General features: G+C 49.0%; 1 protein-coding gene across 3 annotated transcripts in view; it reads right to left on the reverse strand.

Annotated features, from left to right (window-relative positions):
* The window catches only part of chd4b (chromodomain helicase DNA binding protein 4b), a 33,268-nt gene extending 26,347 nt beyond the window's left edge, over positions 1 to 6,921 (reverse strand). For 2 of the 3 annotated variants that reach the window (XM_088620171.1, XM_088620169.1), the window contains exon 1: positions 5,834 to 6,921. In XM_088620171.1, the coding sequence (XP_088476297.1) occupies positions 5,834 to 5,897 (64 nt within the window). In that variant the 5' untranslated portion in view covers positions 5,898 to 6,921. The remainder of the gene's footprint in view (positions 1 to 5,833) is intronic. The other variant, XM_088620170.1, reaches the window with a different exon arrangement.
* Positions 6,922 to 17,300: the final 10,379 nt, after the last annotated feature.

The raw sequence follows: 17,300 nt of genomic DNA on the forward strand, positions 1-17,300 counted from the left end.
CTCGCTACTGCAGAGAGACAGATCAATCACCCCGGGCGCAGTCTGGTCAGGTGACCAGCTACCGGATCCTGACAGACTGCGCAGGCAGTGTAGAAAGACAAAACACGCACACTGGTCAGCTCAAGGGGAAAAACATACTCCTGCACAACTAGAGTTTCAAGCGCCTCAAGCTTCATCAGCTGATGGATCTTATATCCCACATCCGTGAATATCGGATCACAAACGTAGCTCCTTTCAGGCTGGTAAACTTACAGGTTACTTACAGCCCATGTTGACTCCACGAAACATTCAAAAATGCAGGTGACGTGCCACGTTTGCAAGTATTCAAGAATACATTCACTTCAAAAATCTCTGTACAAACATCTCAACTGCTTTTGGGGCCTGTTAGTAGGGGAGGTCAGTCTTTCTTGAGGTCTCCAATCGAGCAATCCCTGCTGACACGAGAGGCCCTCACCGAGAGCACGCAGTGCAGAAGCCAATTCGACTGCAGCAACTCAGCCAATCGCTGTCCTTCAGCTGGATGTAAATGCTGCAACGAACAGAACCCTTGTGCAAATGGTGCCAGAAATGAACCAGTCCATACGAACTGTGGCGGAAACGTTAATGCTAGAACTTCCTGGCACACTGGCGTGAGATGGGGCATCCACAGTGCCCGACACCTTGCATTAAGTAAACATAGGCTTTCCAGTGTCATCGAGGTCGTTACTGCGCCTCTGCAGACATCAAAATATTTACAAGTGTCCACGGAAAACGACTAACTGGATGGTGGGACAACGCCGTAGGCGTTTTAGAACCTTTTTCAGTAGTTTATTCGAATTCTGATAATGACAAAACAAGCCGATAGATGTAAAGGTGTAGCATACTCAATCCTTCAGCCTTAACTCGCCCTAACTGTGGACATGACAGCGCTGCTCCAAGATCAGCGATGTTACAACCCCTCACTGAGGAGGAATGAAACAGGGAGGCAGCTGCAAGGGAGAAGTTGGGGCGGAGGGAGGGGAGCTTGAAAAGAGGTGTGCAGAGCGGTGAGCAACCAGGAGTTAGTCATGTGGGGAAGCAGAAGGGCAACATTAGAATCTGACCTCCAAAGTCTAACAATCTGGGGAGAGAGCCCTGCTTTTCCATTTTCAACTGCGTCCCTTCTGAAACTAAAAATCAGCAACATTATTCAAGCAGGTGAAGGGACCCATCAGGCCCAGTTAATGGAACAGTCCAGCTGGGTGATTAGAGACCTTCAGGACACATTTACAAATACCGTTAAATGTCACTGCTAGTAATCTTGGTAGACGGTGGATGCTACAGATGAAAATTTGGCGGGACTCATCTAGCTGAGAGAATGAGGCTGGCCAAACCCCCAACTCATTACTGCAAGGATTGAACTGGGAAGCTGCTGCAAGGGTGTAGATGGGGGGGGGAGGGGGGAGGATGTGAGAAATACAAGAAGGGAAGTTCTAGGTACGAGACTTACAAACGTAGGCGAGCGGAGGTGTGCAAGATTAGGATCTAACCTTCCGCCAGAACGTGTGTTCATTTAATTCCATGAAATGTAGAAGACAGATTTTTTTTTTCATATCCTCACAAAGCCAAACGGTTGTTAATCAAGTCGGAAACCAAGCTGGTTCACCCTGGCAATTCCTGTTACTAGCACAGGAGAGAGAATCAGAATTATTCCTTGCATCAGTATAACACCATTCACTTCCCAGAGAAATCCTAAACACCCCCGATGTGTGACAGGATTCCAAACATTGCACCTACACAGCAGATTAGGCAGACTAAGAAATTCCTCCACCATCTGAATTGAGGAAGGACCCCGGGGAAGCCAGGCTGGACAAATTGGAATTTAAACAGAACGTTCGGGACTAACACCCCTTCTCTTACAAACAGTGTCATGGGATCCTCAACAAGCTAGGAGTCAGAACCTCCAACTATCATCTCATCCAAAGGACGACATCTCCTACAGCACAGTGTCTTGTTTTCATACAGGAGCACTGAATCGGAAATTCCAAGAGCACCTGCTTGAAAATATAGCAAGAAAGGTGAAAATCATCTCTGTTACATCAAGGTCATCACTGAACTTCTCACTTCATTAAAGCCCCCTAAAACCTCTGCCCAGGACAGGAAATTCCATGTCGGTCAGCCCCTCAGAGGCAGCATCCGACACCACTTCCAAGTTCTCCATGGGAGATCTCCCACTGCAGTATTGACGAGGCACAGCCGTGCTTAACTTCCCAGATCTAACAATGCCAGGCTACCAGTCTAGCTGGGTAAGTACAGACCTTCAAGACACATTAACAAAACTACATCTCATTGATAGTGATCCTGGTAGATTTCAGATGCTACTTATTTGAAAACATCGCTGCTCTGGAAGACGAAAATTTGGCCTGGCGGAGAGAATGGCAGCTAAGCTGCAAACGTGAGGCTACCCAACTGGCCCACCTCCTTCACTACTGCCAGGATTGAACTAGGAAGCTGCCATACAGGTGTAGACGGAGGTGGGGGGCTTTAATTAGGGGCACCAGTCACCCAAAAACGCTCATGATCGTCCCCGCACCGCAAGCCCAACAGTGCCAGCCGGAGGACATCGATCTCCCAGACAGCCCTACTACTTCTGGTAGTGACCCCCAAAACACAGGTGGCCGCAGAGGAAAACCTTGGCCAGCTCTAACCTGGCCAACCCCCAGTCTGGGGAAGCCCGTCCATGCTCAGATATTGGCACTGCCCAGCCTGCGGACCGCTGGGTTCAACCAAGCAAGCCGCCCGAGCGCAGATTCCCCGACAGCGCCCCCACAGCCCCTCCGCACGGGCTGCTGCTGCTCCATGTACTGTAAACATGATGGCTGCTGCGGGCTCTTCTGTATACACAGCAGCCCCGCCGCACTGTAAACACCACTTCATTCCTTCATACGCCCTCAGCCCCGTCGCCATGTCTGCTCCAAGACGCTGCGCGGCTCCCCCCCTCCCCCACCCAGAGACGCCAGAGCCGTGGGCGAGTGCTACCTTCTGACCCAGCCTCCCCAATCCCAAACCCGGACACTAGATGGCGGGTTTCAATGAGCCGAGAGGTTCTTGTCTATCCCCCCGTGAACATCCACAAAGAAGGACGGAATCAGGATTTATCAGCCAGGAACGACGGGGTGCGCCCGTCCTCAGATTTAAGTTTCGATTTAATCCGAGATCTAATTATCCAGGATTCCATCAAGCGCATTTAATCTATTGTTAAGAGGAGCATCTCCCACCCCCCACCCCCACACACTCAGTGACGGTGCCCAGCTTTCCTGCAACATTTCTTTACCCTGTGGTATAAGCAGCCATCTGCATTAGCACATCGGGCTTCGAGTGACTCACGCAAGGCCCAGGCTCCCTTAACCCTATGGATGCGTCGCTGGTGGCTCCGAGTTTGGCCCTGTGTCACACTGAATCGCGCAAGGGGAGAAAAAGCACACAGCACACGGCGCCTCGCAAGAGGAGACAAGGAGGAGGGGGGTGCACAGCACATCAACAAGTGAGGCTGCAGAGTCATGGATATCGAGATCCGCTTTCCACCTCGGCTCAAGGACGGCGCGCAAGGACGCCCCGGAGCCTGCTCGGGGTGACACGACAGGAGAGCCGCCGCCGCCGCGGCCGAGCCAGGGACTTCCTGGTCCCGAGCCCTCCGATCCAGCCACCGGCCGCCCCCACTCCTGCCCTTCACAGCCAAGCAACGCCATTTCGATATCAGGCAACCCGGTGCCCTGTGGACACTCCCCCATCCTTCGCAAGCAGAGGTGCAGTACAGGATTTCAGGGGGGTGACTGGTCACGTCATAATGAGCCTGGGATTCTCACCTCTGTCCCACTCGGTTTAAAGCACAGAAGTGAGGCTATTTTACAACAGGCAGCGGTGGGGAAAGTGGTGCGTAATTGCTCCTGTAATACAAGACTACTGCAGAAGTGAGGGCAAACTACACATTGATTAGAGACCAGCATATGCACAACAGAAGAGCTCACTTATAAGAGGGAATATATTTAAAAGCTCAAGAACTGTCATTAAGAAGCTAGAGCAAAAATACAATAGAACCAGATTATTCAGCTGGGCTGTTACTTTCTTATAGTTCATCATATTACAAAATGAAGGTACAGTACATGTACTGGGGGAGGGGGGGTTGGGGGAGATAACTTAAAGTCAAAGTACATCACAATAGGTGTATTAAGTGTATTGTATATTAAGCAATTTCAAGTGAAAAAAGCCAGAATAAGTGAGCTAGCTTTATAGATCAGAAATCAACTCCAAACAGACAAAAGTGGACTTTTATTAAGAGGGGACTACAAGTATCATAGGCATACAAATCCATAGTCAGAATACTAGACTGATTTTAAATGTACTTTTTTTAAAGAATGTATCATGAACTGAGCCGACCTCTGTTACAGCTCTACCAATAACTAAACCTGCTACTTTATTTCACGTCTGATAAATCCGATTAGACCTAAATCTAAACCTAAAATAAAAACTAAGTTACCGTGCGAACATATAAAAATAAACTTAATAAAACATGACCTATATTTTCTCTTTCTGTAATGCGTACCCCCAAAACAAGTTAAATTTAAGTTCTCAAGGTACTACCCGGTAAAAAGAAATTTCCCTTTATGATTTTTTTTTAAAAAAAAAACAGACTTCCGTAGGAGTCAGGCTTCTGTCGGCGACAGGAAATAAGCAGGCCGCGGTCCCCAGCCTGCTTGCTGGCACACCGGCTTTCACGTAATAAATACGGAGAGAAGACCCAACTGCCCAACTAGTGCTACAAAAACTGTTCGAGTATGTTAGAATAGTTACTCTAAACGTATTTTCTCAATCCTCACACCCTATTCGCTCATGATATGCAAGATTTTGTTCTTAGTTGTTTCACTTTAAGACGAGATCCAAAGCGAGCGAAACAGGAACTCTTGACAATTACGTAACGCTTCCCAAATATTAACATTTTATTTCAAAGACTTTTTTTTTAATCCTTGACTTATGCAGAAAGGATACTTAAAATCCACAAAATCGGATAAGGTGGTTTAAGAGCAAATTTTCCATGTATCCTTCTTCCGGTGTGCTCACACACACTGCTGACTACATAAAGGGGGATTACAAAATAAAACGATAAAGTTCTTACATCAGTTTTGGGCAATTCGGTATTTTCAGGCCGATTACATTTTTGCAAAAATCAGGAAATATATTAAAAAAAAACTCTGTTCCCTGTTAACCGACTCCCACACGTGAAGACACAAGTAGGCCCCTAGTCTAAAAAATGCCGGTTCAATTGCAAACCGGCATTTCCTATTTACAGTGCAATTCTTCAGCCGTAACAACAAACAAGTACAAATTATCACTGCAAACACACGCACACATATATAAACACACAAACACTAGCGAGACTATAAAATAACTAGCCCAGGAAAATCTGAACGAGATGTTTTAATGCATCCGGGTGGCATTTTGTTCCATCACTCAATGCACAAACTTTTGCGATCCAGTTCTCTCTTTTTAAAAAAAAAAGACAGTAAAATGCACATTCCACGATAAAAGAACGTATTAAAACGCAGACCTAAAAAAACAAATACCGATGACAAACGCAGACACGCAGGCCCCCGTCACCCACTCACCAACCCCCCCAAAAAGGAAATTAAAGAACGAGACGCTCCTGTCCTCAGTTAAAATGTTTGAAGCGGTAACATAACTCCCAAAATAGACGATCGAGTCTAAAAAAGACTAGTCTAGTGCACTATCTTTAAATACTCTGTAAAGACAGCTCCATTTCACGTGTGCTGCGTTAGGTTAGCAAGACATGCGAGTACAGCCAAAATATTTCAGTTACCTTGCAAAAGCGAGCGGTCGTCCAAGCTTCCGAAATCCTGTCCCTCGTCTTCACTCCCGGACATTTTGTGCTAAATGGTTTTCCTATAAATATATCTGAAAGTGAGTTTGTGTGTGTGTGTATGTGTGTGTGTGTCGGTACCGGGGAGGGAATTATCGAGGGAGGGGGTGGTAATGGTTGGAGGGGGTTGGAGGGAGCCGACGAGCCGATGATGAAAAAGCCCTTCTTTGTTATTTTACGAGAAAAAGAGTCACACAGTGCATAAACCCGGTCTTCGTAGAAATTTCTCCGCTACCGGCAATACCAGCGAGAAGGACCGAGTTTGTATCCCAAACTAGAATCGATGCTCCTCACACACACACTACTGAAACCAGGGGGAGGAAACGCCGCCAAACTCAACGTTAAAAGGATATAAACTCTCCGGAAAAGAAAAACTGTCGATGTTTTCAGTTAGATGTCTAAACTGCAATAATAGTACTATACCGGCTTCTGGAAAGTGGCCGGCAGCGAAGTAAAGTGAGCTGGGAGTTGCATACAAAATAATAAGTATTCCGGATAAAAGGGTCAAAGTTGGCGTTCAGCGGTCTCCTCTTGAATGTCCCCCCCTTTATACAAAGAAGACAACCGACGTGTCGGAGTAGAAATGTCCGACTCAGGAGGGTTGTATAATCCCGAGTTGTGCCAGGTTACGAATAACCCCAAACAAAAAGAGCGATTACACGAGGGGAGTTCAACAACGATTTCCTTGCCGGCTCAGGAGCGAAGACAGCTTCTTCGAAGAGGCGACTGATTTCCGTGGGTATTTCGGGCACGACAAAATGTCTGGTCCAGTCCGGCCGCACAGTCATCCGCACACACTCGCCCTCTCCCTCTCACACACACAAAGAGACCGGGGCAAACCGAAAAGCGAGAGAGAGGCAGGCATCCCATAATAATAATCCTGTACACCCCCCCCCCCCACTCTATAATACACACTAACACTCCACACGCAGTTACCCCAGCAACGGACAGACCATAATACTCCATCCCATGTATATACACACGCACGCAAGACACCCCCTGGGCTCTTCCGGCCCCTAGCAACCGCCGTTGCCGTGGAGACGGTCGCGCCCCCCCCCCTTCCGTGCCGACGGCCATCCCATAATACCCGGGCTCCACTTCGCGGATCACCCATCCCATAATATGCATATCTCCAAAAAATTATCAGTCGCCTGGTCGCCCAGGCAACCCAGGCCACAAATGACAGGCCATAATACTCTCCTACTGTACAATGTGTGCACACGCACTGTACATGCTCGGCACACACCAGCTACACAGGCCGATTCAGACGGCACACACGTGTGCACGCTGCTCTCATGCAGACTGTGCACACACACACACGGAGTTTGCACAGCCTTACAGTCTGCTGGTTTCCATAGAGACCCCTGACATTGTGAGGTCCCAGCGACAGCCTGACAGGGTGTCAGTCGGTGTGTACAGAGCACTGTCAGTGTGCTGTAGAGCTGTGCTCATGTCCCCATACCTACTCATCGCAAAACAGAGGTCTCACATGTTCAGATAATCTCCACCTCCAAACACAGGCACAGTCAAAACATCCAGTGTCCCACCGTACTCCTGCACCCATGACATAAACAGTACAAGCCTGAGTTAGGCCTCACAAGAGACACAAGGCCTAAAATCTACCACTCTGCAGTGCTGCTGTGTTTGAGTCTGCTCCCTTTCTGTGCTTGTGGGCATGTGGCATTACCTACTCTTTGTGCCCTGGCTGCTTAATTTCATATGGCAGTACTGTGTAATAATAACAACAACACAGACTAGACTCCATTCCTCTCTCTCTTTGTTGCTATAGAGATTTTTTTACAGGGGGGGTGTCATCCCATAATGACCAATCAGGAGAGAGAAAAGTGAGGGGGAGGGTTGGTTGTCATGGAAGCAACCCCCCCCCCCTCATTACCTTCCCCCCTTTAGATATCCCATTATACTAATAGTAACATCCAGACCCAACTACACCCCATAATAATAAACCATAGGCATGGGTGCTAAAGTGTGTGTGTACTTGAGGGGGACATGTTAGGATGACTGATGTGCTACCCGGTTGCCATGGAAGCTGACTGACAGACCATAATTAGCACCTGACAACCTCCCACCTCACTGGACAGCCCATAATATTCACCCTGACAGCTGAAAATCCTGAGAGAGCATCGCCAGGGGATACAGGGAGGATAGTGGCTAAGGAGACTACAGCAGACAGATGGACCAACAGATGCAAAGCCACAGACTGACATCAAGAAACACAGACAGGCAGACAGAGAGACAGGCACAAGAAGAGGTTAATTCCACCTTCCCTGCTCTAACCTTCACAGAGGGGCTTATACGCACCTGGTGTACTGATATAAACAGGCCGAGTGAAACACCCACAGGACATGCATGAACACATAGAAACAGAGGCGGACAGGCTGAGGAACACACAGGCAGAAAACCAGAAACAGACAGTCGCATGCAGACATTGTTTCAGACAATTACATGCAAATTCTCTGCCAAAAATAGCTCAAAACACAAATTAAATTCAGGCACAGCATTAGGCAAAGCTATTATTGTTTGATACTGTACTCTCTGCATACTGTAACAGAGCAGAACAGTACTGTTACGCAGTAAGTACAGTACAGCACTGCACTGGCAATGCATAATGTAGCAATAAAGTTATTTCACAATCGCCTTTGCTTACAGCTCGAAAAAGTGTGATAGACAGTGGTGGAATACAGCATTTTCAGCAATGCGAAACCCGTAAGATCACATTAGACCACGGTTGGCCAGTGGGTAAGCCTGCCATCCCGGGACCCGTGACCTGTGCAGGAGAAGATACTTTATTGTCCACTACGGTGGCGGTGTGTCTCGCAGAGCCGTGGGATGTGGAAGCTGGCCTGCAGTGGGCCAACGCACTGACACGCTCCCAGAATGGGCGATGCCCTGACCGTCGCTCACTCCTTCCCCAGCCTAGTGACACTCCCGACTGCGGAGTGGTTGTTTTGTGCTGTACAATACTTTCTTTTTATTTCTTTCAATCCCCGGCCCCATTCGACCCGGCGTGCACGTGCCTCATCCAGGAATGTCCCAGGAATGTTCTGTGAGTCTAGGTGCTCCGTGAACACGTGTGCTACGCCCCCATGATCGACGCAGTTCTGGGGTGCCTTCTGTGAAACCTGCAATCAGAATGTTCTGGATTCGGGGGAGGTGCTGCACCTGACAACAGCGAGCAGCTGGAGCGGCGCTCGCACTGCGCGCGGCCGCAGACGAGCAGAGAGAGGCCCGAAGCAGTGCGAACTCTTTCTCAGGATGCGTTCCTCTAATGACCCTGGGGGGCCTCTCTTCCCGCCCTTCAAATTCTCCCTCTCAACCTCCCCCACCTCCCCCCCCCGCCAACCCTCCTCGGCCAGCAGCCTGTGGGACACAGAGGCTGCCCGCACACATCCCATAATTTCCCAGCTCCCCCTCCCCCCTCCCTCCAGCTCCGCGCACAGCCCATAATAGTCCGGCCCTGCCCTCCCTCTCCCCCCCCCCCCACACATCCCATAATAACCGGTCTGCTCACACACCACCCACACCAACACAGTTCCAGAGAGAGCGTCTCTGTGTGTGTGTGTATACAGTGTGGGTCTGTGTCTGTACGGCTAAGCAAACAGACACCGTTTTCCCCAAAGCGCACTGCTCTCTGCGGTCCGACGGCCACTGGCGCAGACAGGCAGAAAGTCAGCAGCCTCTCTGGGAGACAGGGCAGAATGTGCAGAGCTGCGCTGGTGGCTGCAGAAGCTGTCCACATTGACGTCACACGCTAAAGAGCTCTGACCAGTCCACATCTGAGCGGACGCCGGCTCTCCTGGACCCCGATCCCCATCCAGGAAATCTCCCGGTAATCCGGTCCAGGGGGGGCACCTTTCATCCAGAGACTCTCAGGGCCCCCGGCTGCAGGTCCGCAGACTGGGAATGTGGCCAGCGTCCAGTGGGGTGAGGGAACGGTGATCACCCGGAGCCGTTGGAATTTCAAAAGCACCTTCTACCCTCCCCCCCCCCGAGGGAGTGGAAAATGGGACATTTTCACAGCTTTCGAAAGAACCTCGAGAGCTTGCGGGCCCGAGCTCTCCCCTGCCGGGTCCTGCGCTTGGTGCCGCTGTCCCGCTGTCCCGCTGCCTCTGCGGCGGAGTCTGAGCAGGCGGCCCGTCTGTCAGGCTGTCCTGTCTTCCCGCTGCTCCGCCACCTGAGCTCAAAGAAAACTCACCCCCATCCTACAGGGTTGCACTGTTGGTTTCAATATCATAATAATAATAGTAATAATTAATAATAATAATAAGTACAAGTAGGGACCTGCGTCACCATGCGTAGACTGCAAAGGAACAGGTAACAGGTTTACTCCAGGCTGAAAAGAGAAGAAAGGAAACACAACGTTTCGTCTGTGGGGCCTTCTTCCAGTGTATTATAATAATAATAATAATAATAATAAAACACAGAATTGGTGTCCCATTAATGGTGTATCCTTCTTTTTGCCCATGACTTGCTCATTGAGGCTCCAGCTCCCTGTAATTCTGGATAAAGCAGTTCAAAGGCTGTTGAATAAGAATAAGAATAAGAACTGTTAGGGAGGGTTCTACAAATATAATATCTAATATATCTGACCGAATTAAAAAATGTTTGAAATAATAATACATTAATAATAATAATATACGCGGGGCTATACAATGGGTTTAAAGTAAATAATCATCATGCAGGGTTAAAAAGTTTGTTCAATATAATAAAACAATGAGAGAAATCACAGCAGGCTATGCTGTTGGCTGACAGGGTAAAAACTATGCAGAACCGGGCAGGTCAGGGATCTGAGCCGTTTCTGTACAGGGGAGGGCTGTGCTTTCCTCTGCTGGAGGGTGACATCAGCACTGCACACTGGAACGCCGGTCTCCCACTACTGCTACTGCTGCGGCTCACACACACTCACGCGCGCGCACGCACACACACACACACTCTCGCGCGTGCACACCGCATCCCATAATAAGCCCGCTCTGCTGGGTGTGACCAGACAAAGGCCATCCCATAATAAGCCAGGACCCAAACGCATCCCATAATAGTTGGAGCGCTGCTAAGTGACTGATGGAGTCAAAAGAGGAACGTGGGGGTGTGTGCGTCACACAATTATGCTAAGTATGAAAATGATGCAGCAATTCTTACACTACATGTATTTTTACTGTAGAGGTGTATAAAGTTTCTCTGTCTCTCCTCTTCGAACAGTGATAGTTACTTCCTCTCACCTGTCTTTCTGAGATTCTACATTCATGTCAATCTATTGAGTTGTCTGTGAGACTGTTAATGGTCCAGGATGGTACTGTACATCAGTCGGTGTGTCTGTCTGTCCCATTCTGTCTATCTTCTTGTCTATATCTGCCTCTGTTCCCACATTGTCTCTCCATTCATCGCTTTCTGTCTGAACCTTTGAGATTCTGTCCGTCTCTCTTTGCTCAGAATGTAAGGAAGCTTGACAGTGAGTGGTAAGTGTGCCCATCTGTCCCATCTGGTAATAAACTTATCTGATCCAAGAGCTCATGCTCTTATTGGCTTCAGCCCCATGTTTGTTCCACACCCCCACAACCCTTTGTGTAAAGTCCAGTCCTCTGCACCTTTTTTGTAATGCAATGCCCCTGTGTTTCCACTTTGTGTGCCCCTCCGGTTGGTGTTTTTCGCTGTTGATTCCTCTGGTTTCACTTTGGCAGTGCCTTTGAGCATTTTTTTGATACTGTTTGAATCAGCTCACCTCCGTTCAAAGCACAGAAAGATTCGGATCTTCTTGCCTGTCAGTGTAGGACACTCCTTCAATTCCCGGAATGTACCCAGTTGTGGTTCTGCAGGAATTTCTCTCCCTCTCTGTCTCTGTTCTCTCCACTTATCTGCTTGTAATGTGTGTCCGTATCTGGATGTGATAAAACCACAGCCCTGGTTCTTCAGAGCAGGGGTGTTACCCTGGATGTTCTGGCTAAATTTAATTCTGGGCTTGAATGATCTGGCCTCTCTACAGCACCCCCTTAAATCAACTTGTGAAGCCAGTTTCTTACTCCCCCAGCTGATCTGCTGTAAAGTGGCGCCGCTGGGATGCTCTTACGTGGGTACTGTACCTCAGTGCTGGGTGAAGTGTGTCTTCTCCCGTCCGTAAAGAGCTTTGCGAGGAAAAGCATTATATACTGTACATAAGCAAGGAACTTCTCATCATTTATGAACAGAACCTCCTCAGGCTGTGAAAAAGAAGACTCAGAGGGGACCTAACTGAAGATTTTAAAACCGCAAAAGGTATGAACGCCGGCTTCAATGGTGGAACAAGGCCATTTCTGTGCACCAAGGGTTGTGGGTGTCTGGCACAAGCTCCTGAGGCTTCCTGAGAAAGATTCTCGGGTTCCTTCAAGAACGGCCCAGGAGAGATGCTTGGATCTAGAAGTGAAATAAACAAAGGGTCTGCGATGTAAAAGAGAAAATTAAAACAAAAGATTCACAGGAGTTCTGTCTGCTGGGACTATTGGCTTTGTGTGTTTTCTTCTTCCGGGAAATGAAACCCTGTAAAAGGTCAAATTCCTCTCTTGACTCTCATTTAATATGGTTCACTGAAGATTCGGTGCAATTTCAGCTCTAGAAACTTTCCAGGTATGAACCTTTAAAAAAGGGATTTCACAAGCAGAGACAGAGCCTAGGGAGAGTGATGTGCAATAATGTTGGTGAAACCCTGTGTTTCTGAGCACCAGTGCCGAAGTTAGGACTTCTCTGTGGACCCCAGCCTGCTTGGAGAACTACCAGCGGAGGTGAGATCTGAACCAGTGCTGTCGCAGGAACATTTAACACACAGAACAGGCCTCACTCTCTCTCTCTCTCCCTATCCCTCTGCCCCCCTCCCCCATATGCAAAGAGAGACAGGGAGGAGTCATTTCCAGAATGACTCCCATCTCATAATACTCCCCAGACGTCCGCAGTTACCAAGGGCAACGCTCTTGTAATGAGGTCAGCCGGCCAGCCCATAATAGTCTGCACCAACCACAACCTTCCCCCCCTCCCCGCCACCCCTCATCCTATCCTACCTACACACTGAAATCTATGCTCTGAATATACCGCAAGGCATACATGCAGACGTCATACGCATTCATGCTGTATGCACACACGAGTCTGGCCTAATAAAAGAGACGTCTCTGGAATTCCAATAGGGCACCCCAGTTACTTGACAGCACACAGTTACTAATGACAGAAGCATCTGGGAGAGACAGAAAGAGATCGAGGGGCTACAGAGGTGGCCTTTGCGACATACTAATCAGAATTGACCATGGCAAATTCGCACAGTCATTTGGCTCTCTGTGGTGGTTTGTTGGCACAGTGGGTAGCATTAATGCCCCCCTTCCATAGGGCCCTGGGTTCAATTGCTGGGGTGCTGTTGGTGTGGAGTTTGCATGTTCTCCCCTGTGTTTGAGTTTCCTCCCACAATCCCACAAAGACAAACTGGTAGGTTAACTGGTCTCTGGGAAAACTGGCCCTGGTGTGAGTGTGTGCCCTGTGATGATCGAGCGTCCTGTTTAGGGGTGCCTCCTGCCTTGCGCCCCCTTGCTTGCTGGGATAGGCTCTGGCTCCCCTCTGACCCAGAACTGGATAAAGCAGTTAGAAAATGGAAGGATGAGTTTTGCTTTTTCAAGAGGAGTTCTCTCTGCGTTTTCAACCATCAGTGAGCTTTCACTGGAATCTTTATCCGGTACAGGGTCACAGGAGAGCTGGAGCCTGTCTCAGCAAGCAAGAGGTACTGTACAATGTAGGATATATCCTGGACGAGACGCCAGTGACTCTGCATATCAGACTTTTATCTTATCCACATTAATTTCCAAGTGTTGGCCCTGTGCTGAAAAGTTCTAAGGCTTGTGCTGTTTTTATAAAGCTTTCACAAACGATTTGTCATCAAACTGATGGATGGATCCTGACATCCATTGGAGCAACATACTAAATACTGTCATTCTAACAGTGTTACACAGGAAATTACTCGCTCATCATATAGTGTGTCAAACAGTATAAACCTAACACTCTGCTTTGCACAGTGCAGTGCTCATTACAGCTCTAACACCCTGAGTCGCACAGCACAGATCTCAGTATATCTCTAACACACTAAGTTACACAGTGCAGCGCTCAGTACAGCTCTGACACAATAAATTACACAGCCCAGAGCTCAGTACAGCTCTGACACACTGAGTTGCACAGTGCAATGCTCAGTACAGTTCTAACACAGTTACACAGCGCAGAGCTCAGTACAGCTCTGACACACTGAGTTACACAATGCAGAGCTCAGTACAGCTCTGACACACTGAGTTACACAATGCAGAGCTCAGTACAGCTCTGACACACTGAGTTACACAACGCAGAGCTCAGTACAACTCTATCACACTAAGTTACACAGCACAGAGCTCAGTACATCTCTAACACACTGAGTTACACAGCGCAGTGCTCAGTACAGCTCTAACACACTGAGTTACACAGCGCAGTGCTCAGTACAGCTCTAACACACTGAGTTACACAGTGCAGTGCTCAGTACAGCTCTGACACACTGAGTTACACAGTGCAGTGCTCAGTACAGCTCTGACACACTGCACTGTAATATTACCCCCAATGTTCTGTGAGGAATCACTTCTGTCAGATAACATTTAGACAGTTCTTTCCCAATGAGTCCAGCAAGCAAAAAGTGACAAGACCACTACAGACTCCATGTTAACATGACGATTTGTTTTTATAGTGGAATCTTTACTCAATGCTTTTACAAAGGTGCTCTTGATTGGTGCCCAGAAAGGTCTGATTTTAATATGCAAGATGCTGCAATACCAGTGTGCAGAATGTGAAGCATGTGTCAAAGACCAGGCCATGTAACCTGCCTGAAAAGTGATGAAGGTAGTATTTCTGGAAATTGTACTTTAGCGCTCGCTAAACTGTGAGTATGCTGAGAACTACTGTGTCATCGCAAGACTCCATTAGAGCCGAGTGCTTCACTGGACTTGAAAGTATTTTAACTCACTGCTGCCACCCAGTGTTTGTGCAAGCACAGAAAATCCTGACTGCCCATCTATTTATTAGTGCGCATTATGAATGTCATATAAACACATAAAGCAGAGATACAACACATTCAATGAGGATTATTAAAAATAATTCATTTAAATCAATTTAAAGTGACAGCATGGTGGAGCAGTGGTCAGCATTGCTGCCCCGCAGAGCTGGAGCACAGGGTTCAATTCCTGGGGTGCGGTCTGTGTGGAGTTTGCATGTTCTCACCATGTTCACATGCGTTTCCTCCCACAGTCCACAAACAGACTGGTAGGTTCATTATGTTCTGGGAAAACTGGCCCCAGGTGTGTGTATGTGTGTTAGTGTTTGTGTGTGTGCCCTGCAATGGACTGGTGTCCTATTCATATTAATACTATTAATGGTGACCCAGGGGCAGCTGCAGTTGTGGAGGAGGGATGCAGGATATAAATCCGAGGGAGAGAAGGGGATCGTGTCGTATTGATAGGGTTTCAGGAGAGGAAACGATGGCAGGAGTGATTACTGAGACCTGAGTCTGAGTGAACTTGGCTGTTGTCATCCCTCCCGAGCTTTCGTTACAGACTCCATTTCTTCAAGACTCAGTTACTAGCCAGTCATCAGGACAGCTCCTCAATGACTCGCCGGACCCCACCGAGCTACAGGACCGCTGGCCTCTCCGGTGTCTTTCAACGTCTTCACGAAAGGAGCAGCCGGCTCGGGTCAGGCCAGGTGAGCGGAAACCGCCCATGCCAGTGACCAGTGCTGGATTTCCCATGAGGCACTGCAGGCACAGTGCCAAGGGCCTATGGAATGTTTAGGGCCTGCGTAGGAGGGAAACACTAGTGACTCACGAGAAAACGAGCTGAAACAATGTGCTCGCGATCGACTCGGGCTGCTCCAACTCCACAATCATCCGCTATCGAGTGGCTGTTTTAGGAACCAGAAGAATCGAAGTGATGGTCGCTCCATCAGTCACATGGTCCAGCATTCGGATAGTTTGAAGCGCGTCATGTCAATCGACGTCATTCAACTGACGTTCACCCCCTCTTCTTGCACATTTCGGGGTGAAAGCGCCCAGGGCTTACGCACACCAAGATCCGGCCCTGCCCGTGACGCCAGCGGGCCGGTCCCGCGCGGGCCGTACGCTGACCAGTGACGTACGTCTCCGCGGACAGCAATGAGGCTTGGGGGGCCGGTGTCGGGGGTGGGGGGGGGCCCTGACATTTCCGCGGCTTTTGTCGAAAGCCGCACAACGGGATTCGAACCCCCCCCACCCCAAAAGCGCCGGGGATAAATAATATTTACAGGGCTACGTAACGGAGGCGCCGCTGGGTGGCCGTGCGGGTTGCCAGGGGGTTGCCGGGGGTGACGGACAATGGCGCTCGGGGGGGGGGGGCGTGACGTCAGCGCAGGGGGAACCGCGGAGAAATATGGAGTGATAATACGGACTGACAAAATGCTTGAGGTTGGGGCGGCGGCGGGGGAGAGATGGGTAAAGAGAGACTGACCGAGGCCAGCAGAGGGAAACGCGGAGATGTGGGAGCACGTATCCTCCCCTGTTTAATGGCCTCCTTGTTTCCAGAGGGATTCCCCCAGATAAATCTCCCCCCCCCCTCCCCGTTCGCCCACAATTTATCCTCAGCTCTCTCCCCCTCTCCCCTCCGTGATTTATCTGTGGCAGGATCAATATTTGAAAGCGCTGTGTTCCTGCGCTTTTCCAAATGTCAGCCGGGGACTTGCACAATGCCCAGGAGAGAGAGGCGGGGGGCGGGGTGGGGGGAAGGGAGGAGACCCTCCCTCGTAACGTTTGGGAAAGTCAAACATTACAAACCTCGCTGGAGTCGCCGTTAACCCCCCCCACCACCACCTGATACATACAAACAGACAACAGCTCTCTCTCCTTTCCCCGAACTTTCAGACTCTTTCAGCTTGGGTGATTGCAGGCTTTCGTCTGCTCAAGACTGGGCTCCTTTTACCCAGGCACGGTTTAAAATGTATTGTCCTTCGATACCATCATAGCCCCGTAATGCAATGCCCCAGCTCTGCCGCCCCTCATTACAAAATGACTGTTTCACCGTGTTTGTACTGAAGTCCCCACTGAAACATGCTTCTTCCAGATTTTGACCTTAGCCCTTTTGTTGTAAATGACTGTAGCTCCTATTGTAACAGAGTGTTCTACTGCACTGGGACTGTAGCTCCTATTGTAACAGACTGGTCTACTGTACTGGGACTGAAGCTCCTATTGTAACAGACTGGTCTACTGTACTGGGACTGAAGCTCCTATTGTAACAGACTATTCTACTGCATTGGGACTGTAGCCCCTATTGTAATGGGACTGTTCTACTTTACTGGGACTGGAGCCCTTATTGTAATGGGACTGTTCTACTGCACTGGGACTGTA

Source organism: Lepisosteus platostomus, chromosome 25, assembly GCF_059453375.1.
Source record: "Lepisosteus platostomus isolate fLepPlt1 chromosome 25, fLepPlt1.hap1, whole genome shotgun sequence".
Classification (NCBI taxonomy): Eukaryota; Metazoa; Chordata; class Actinopteri; order Semionotiformes; family Lepisosteidae; genus Lepisosteus; species Lepisosteus platostomus.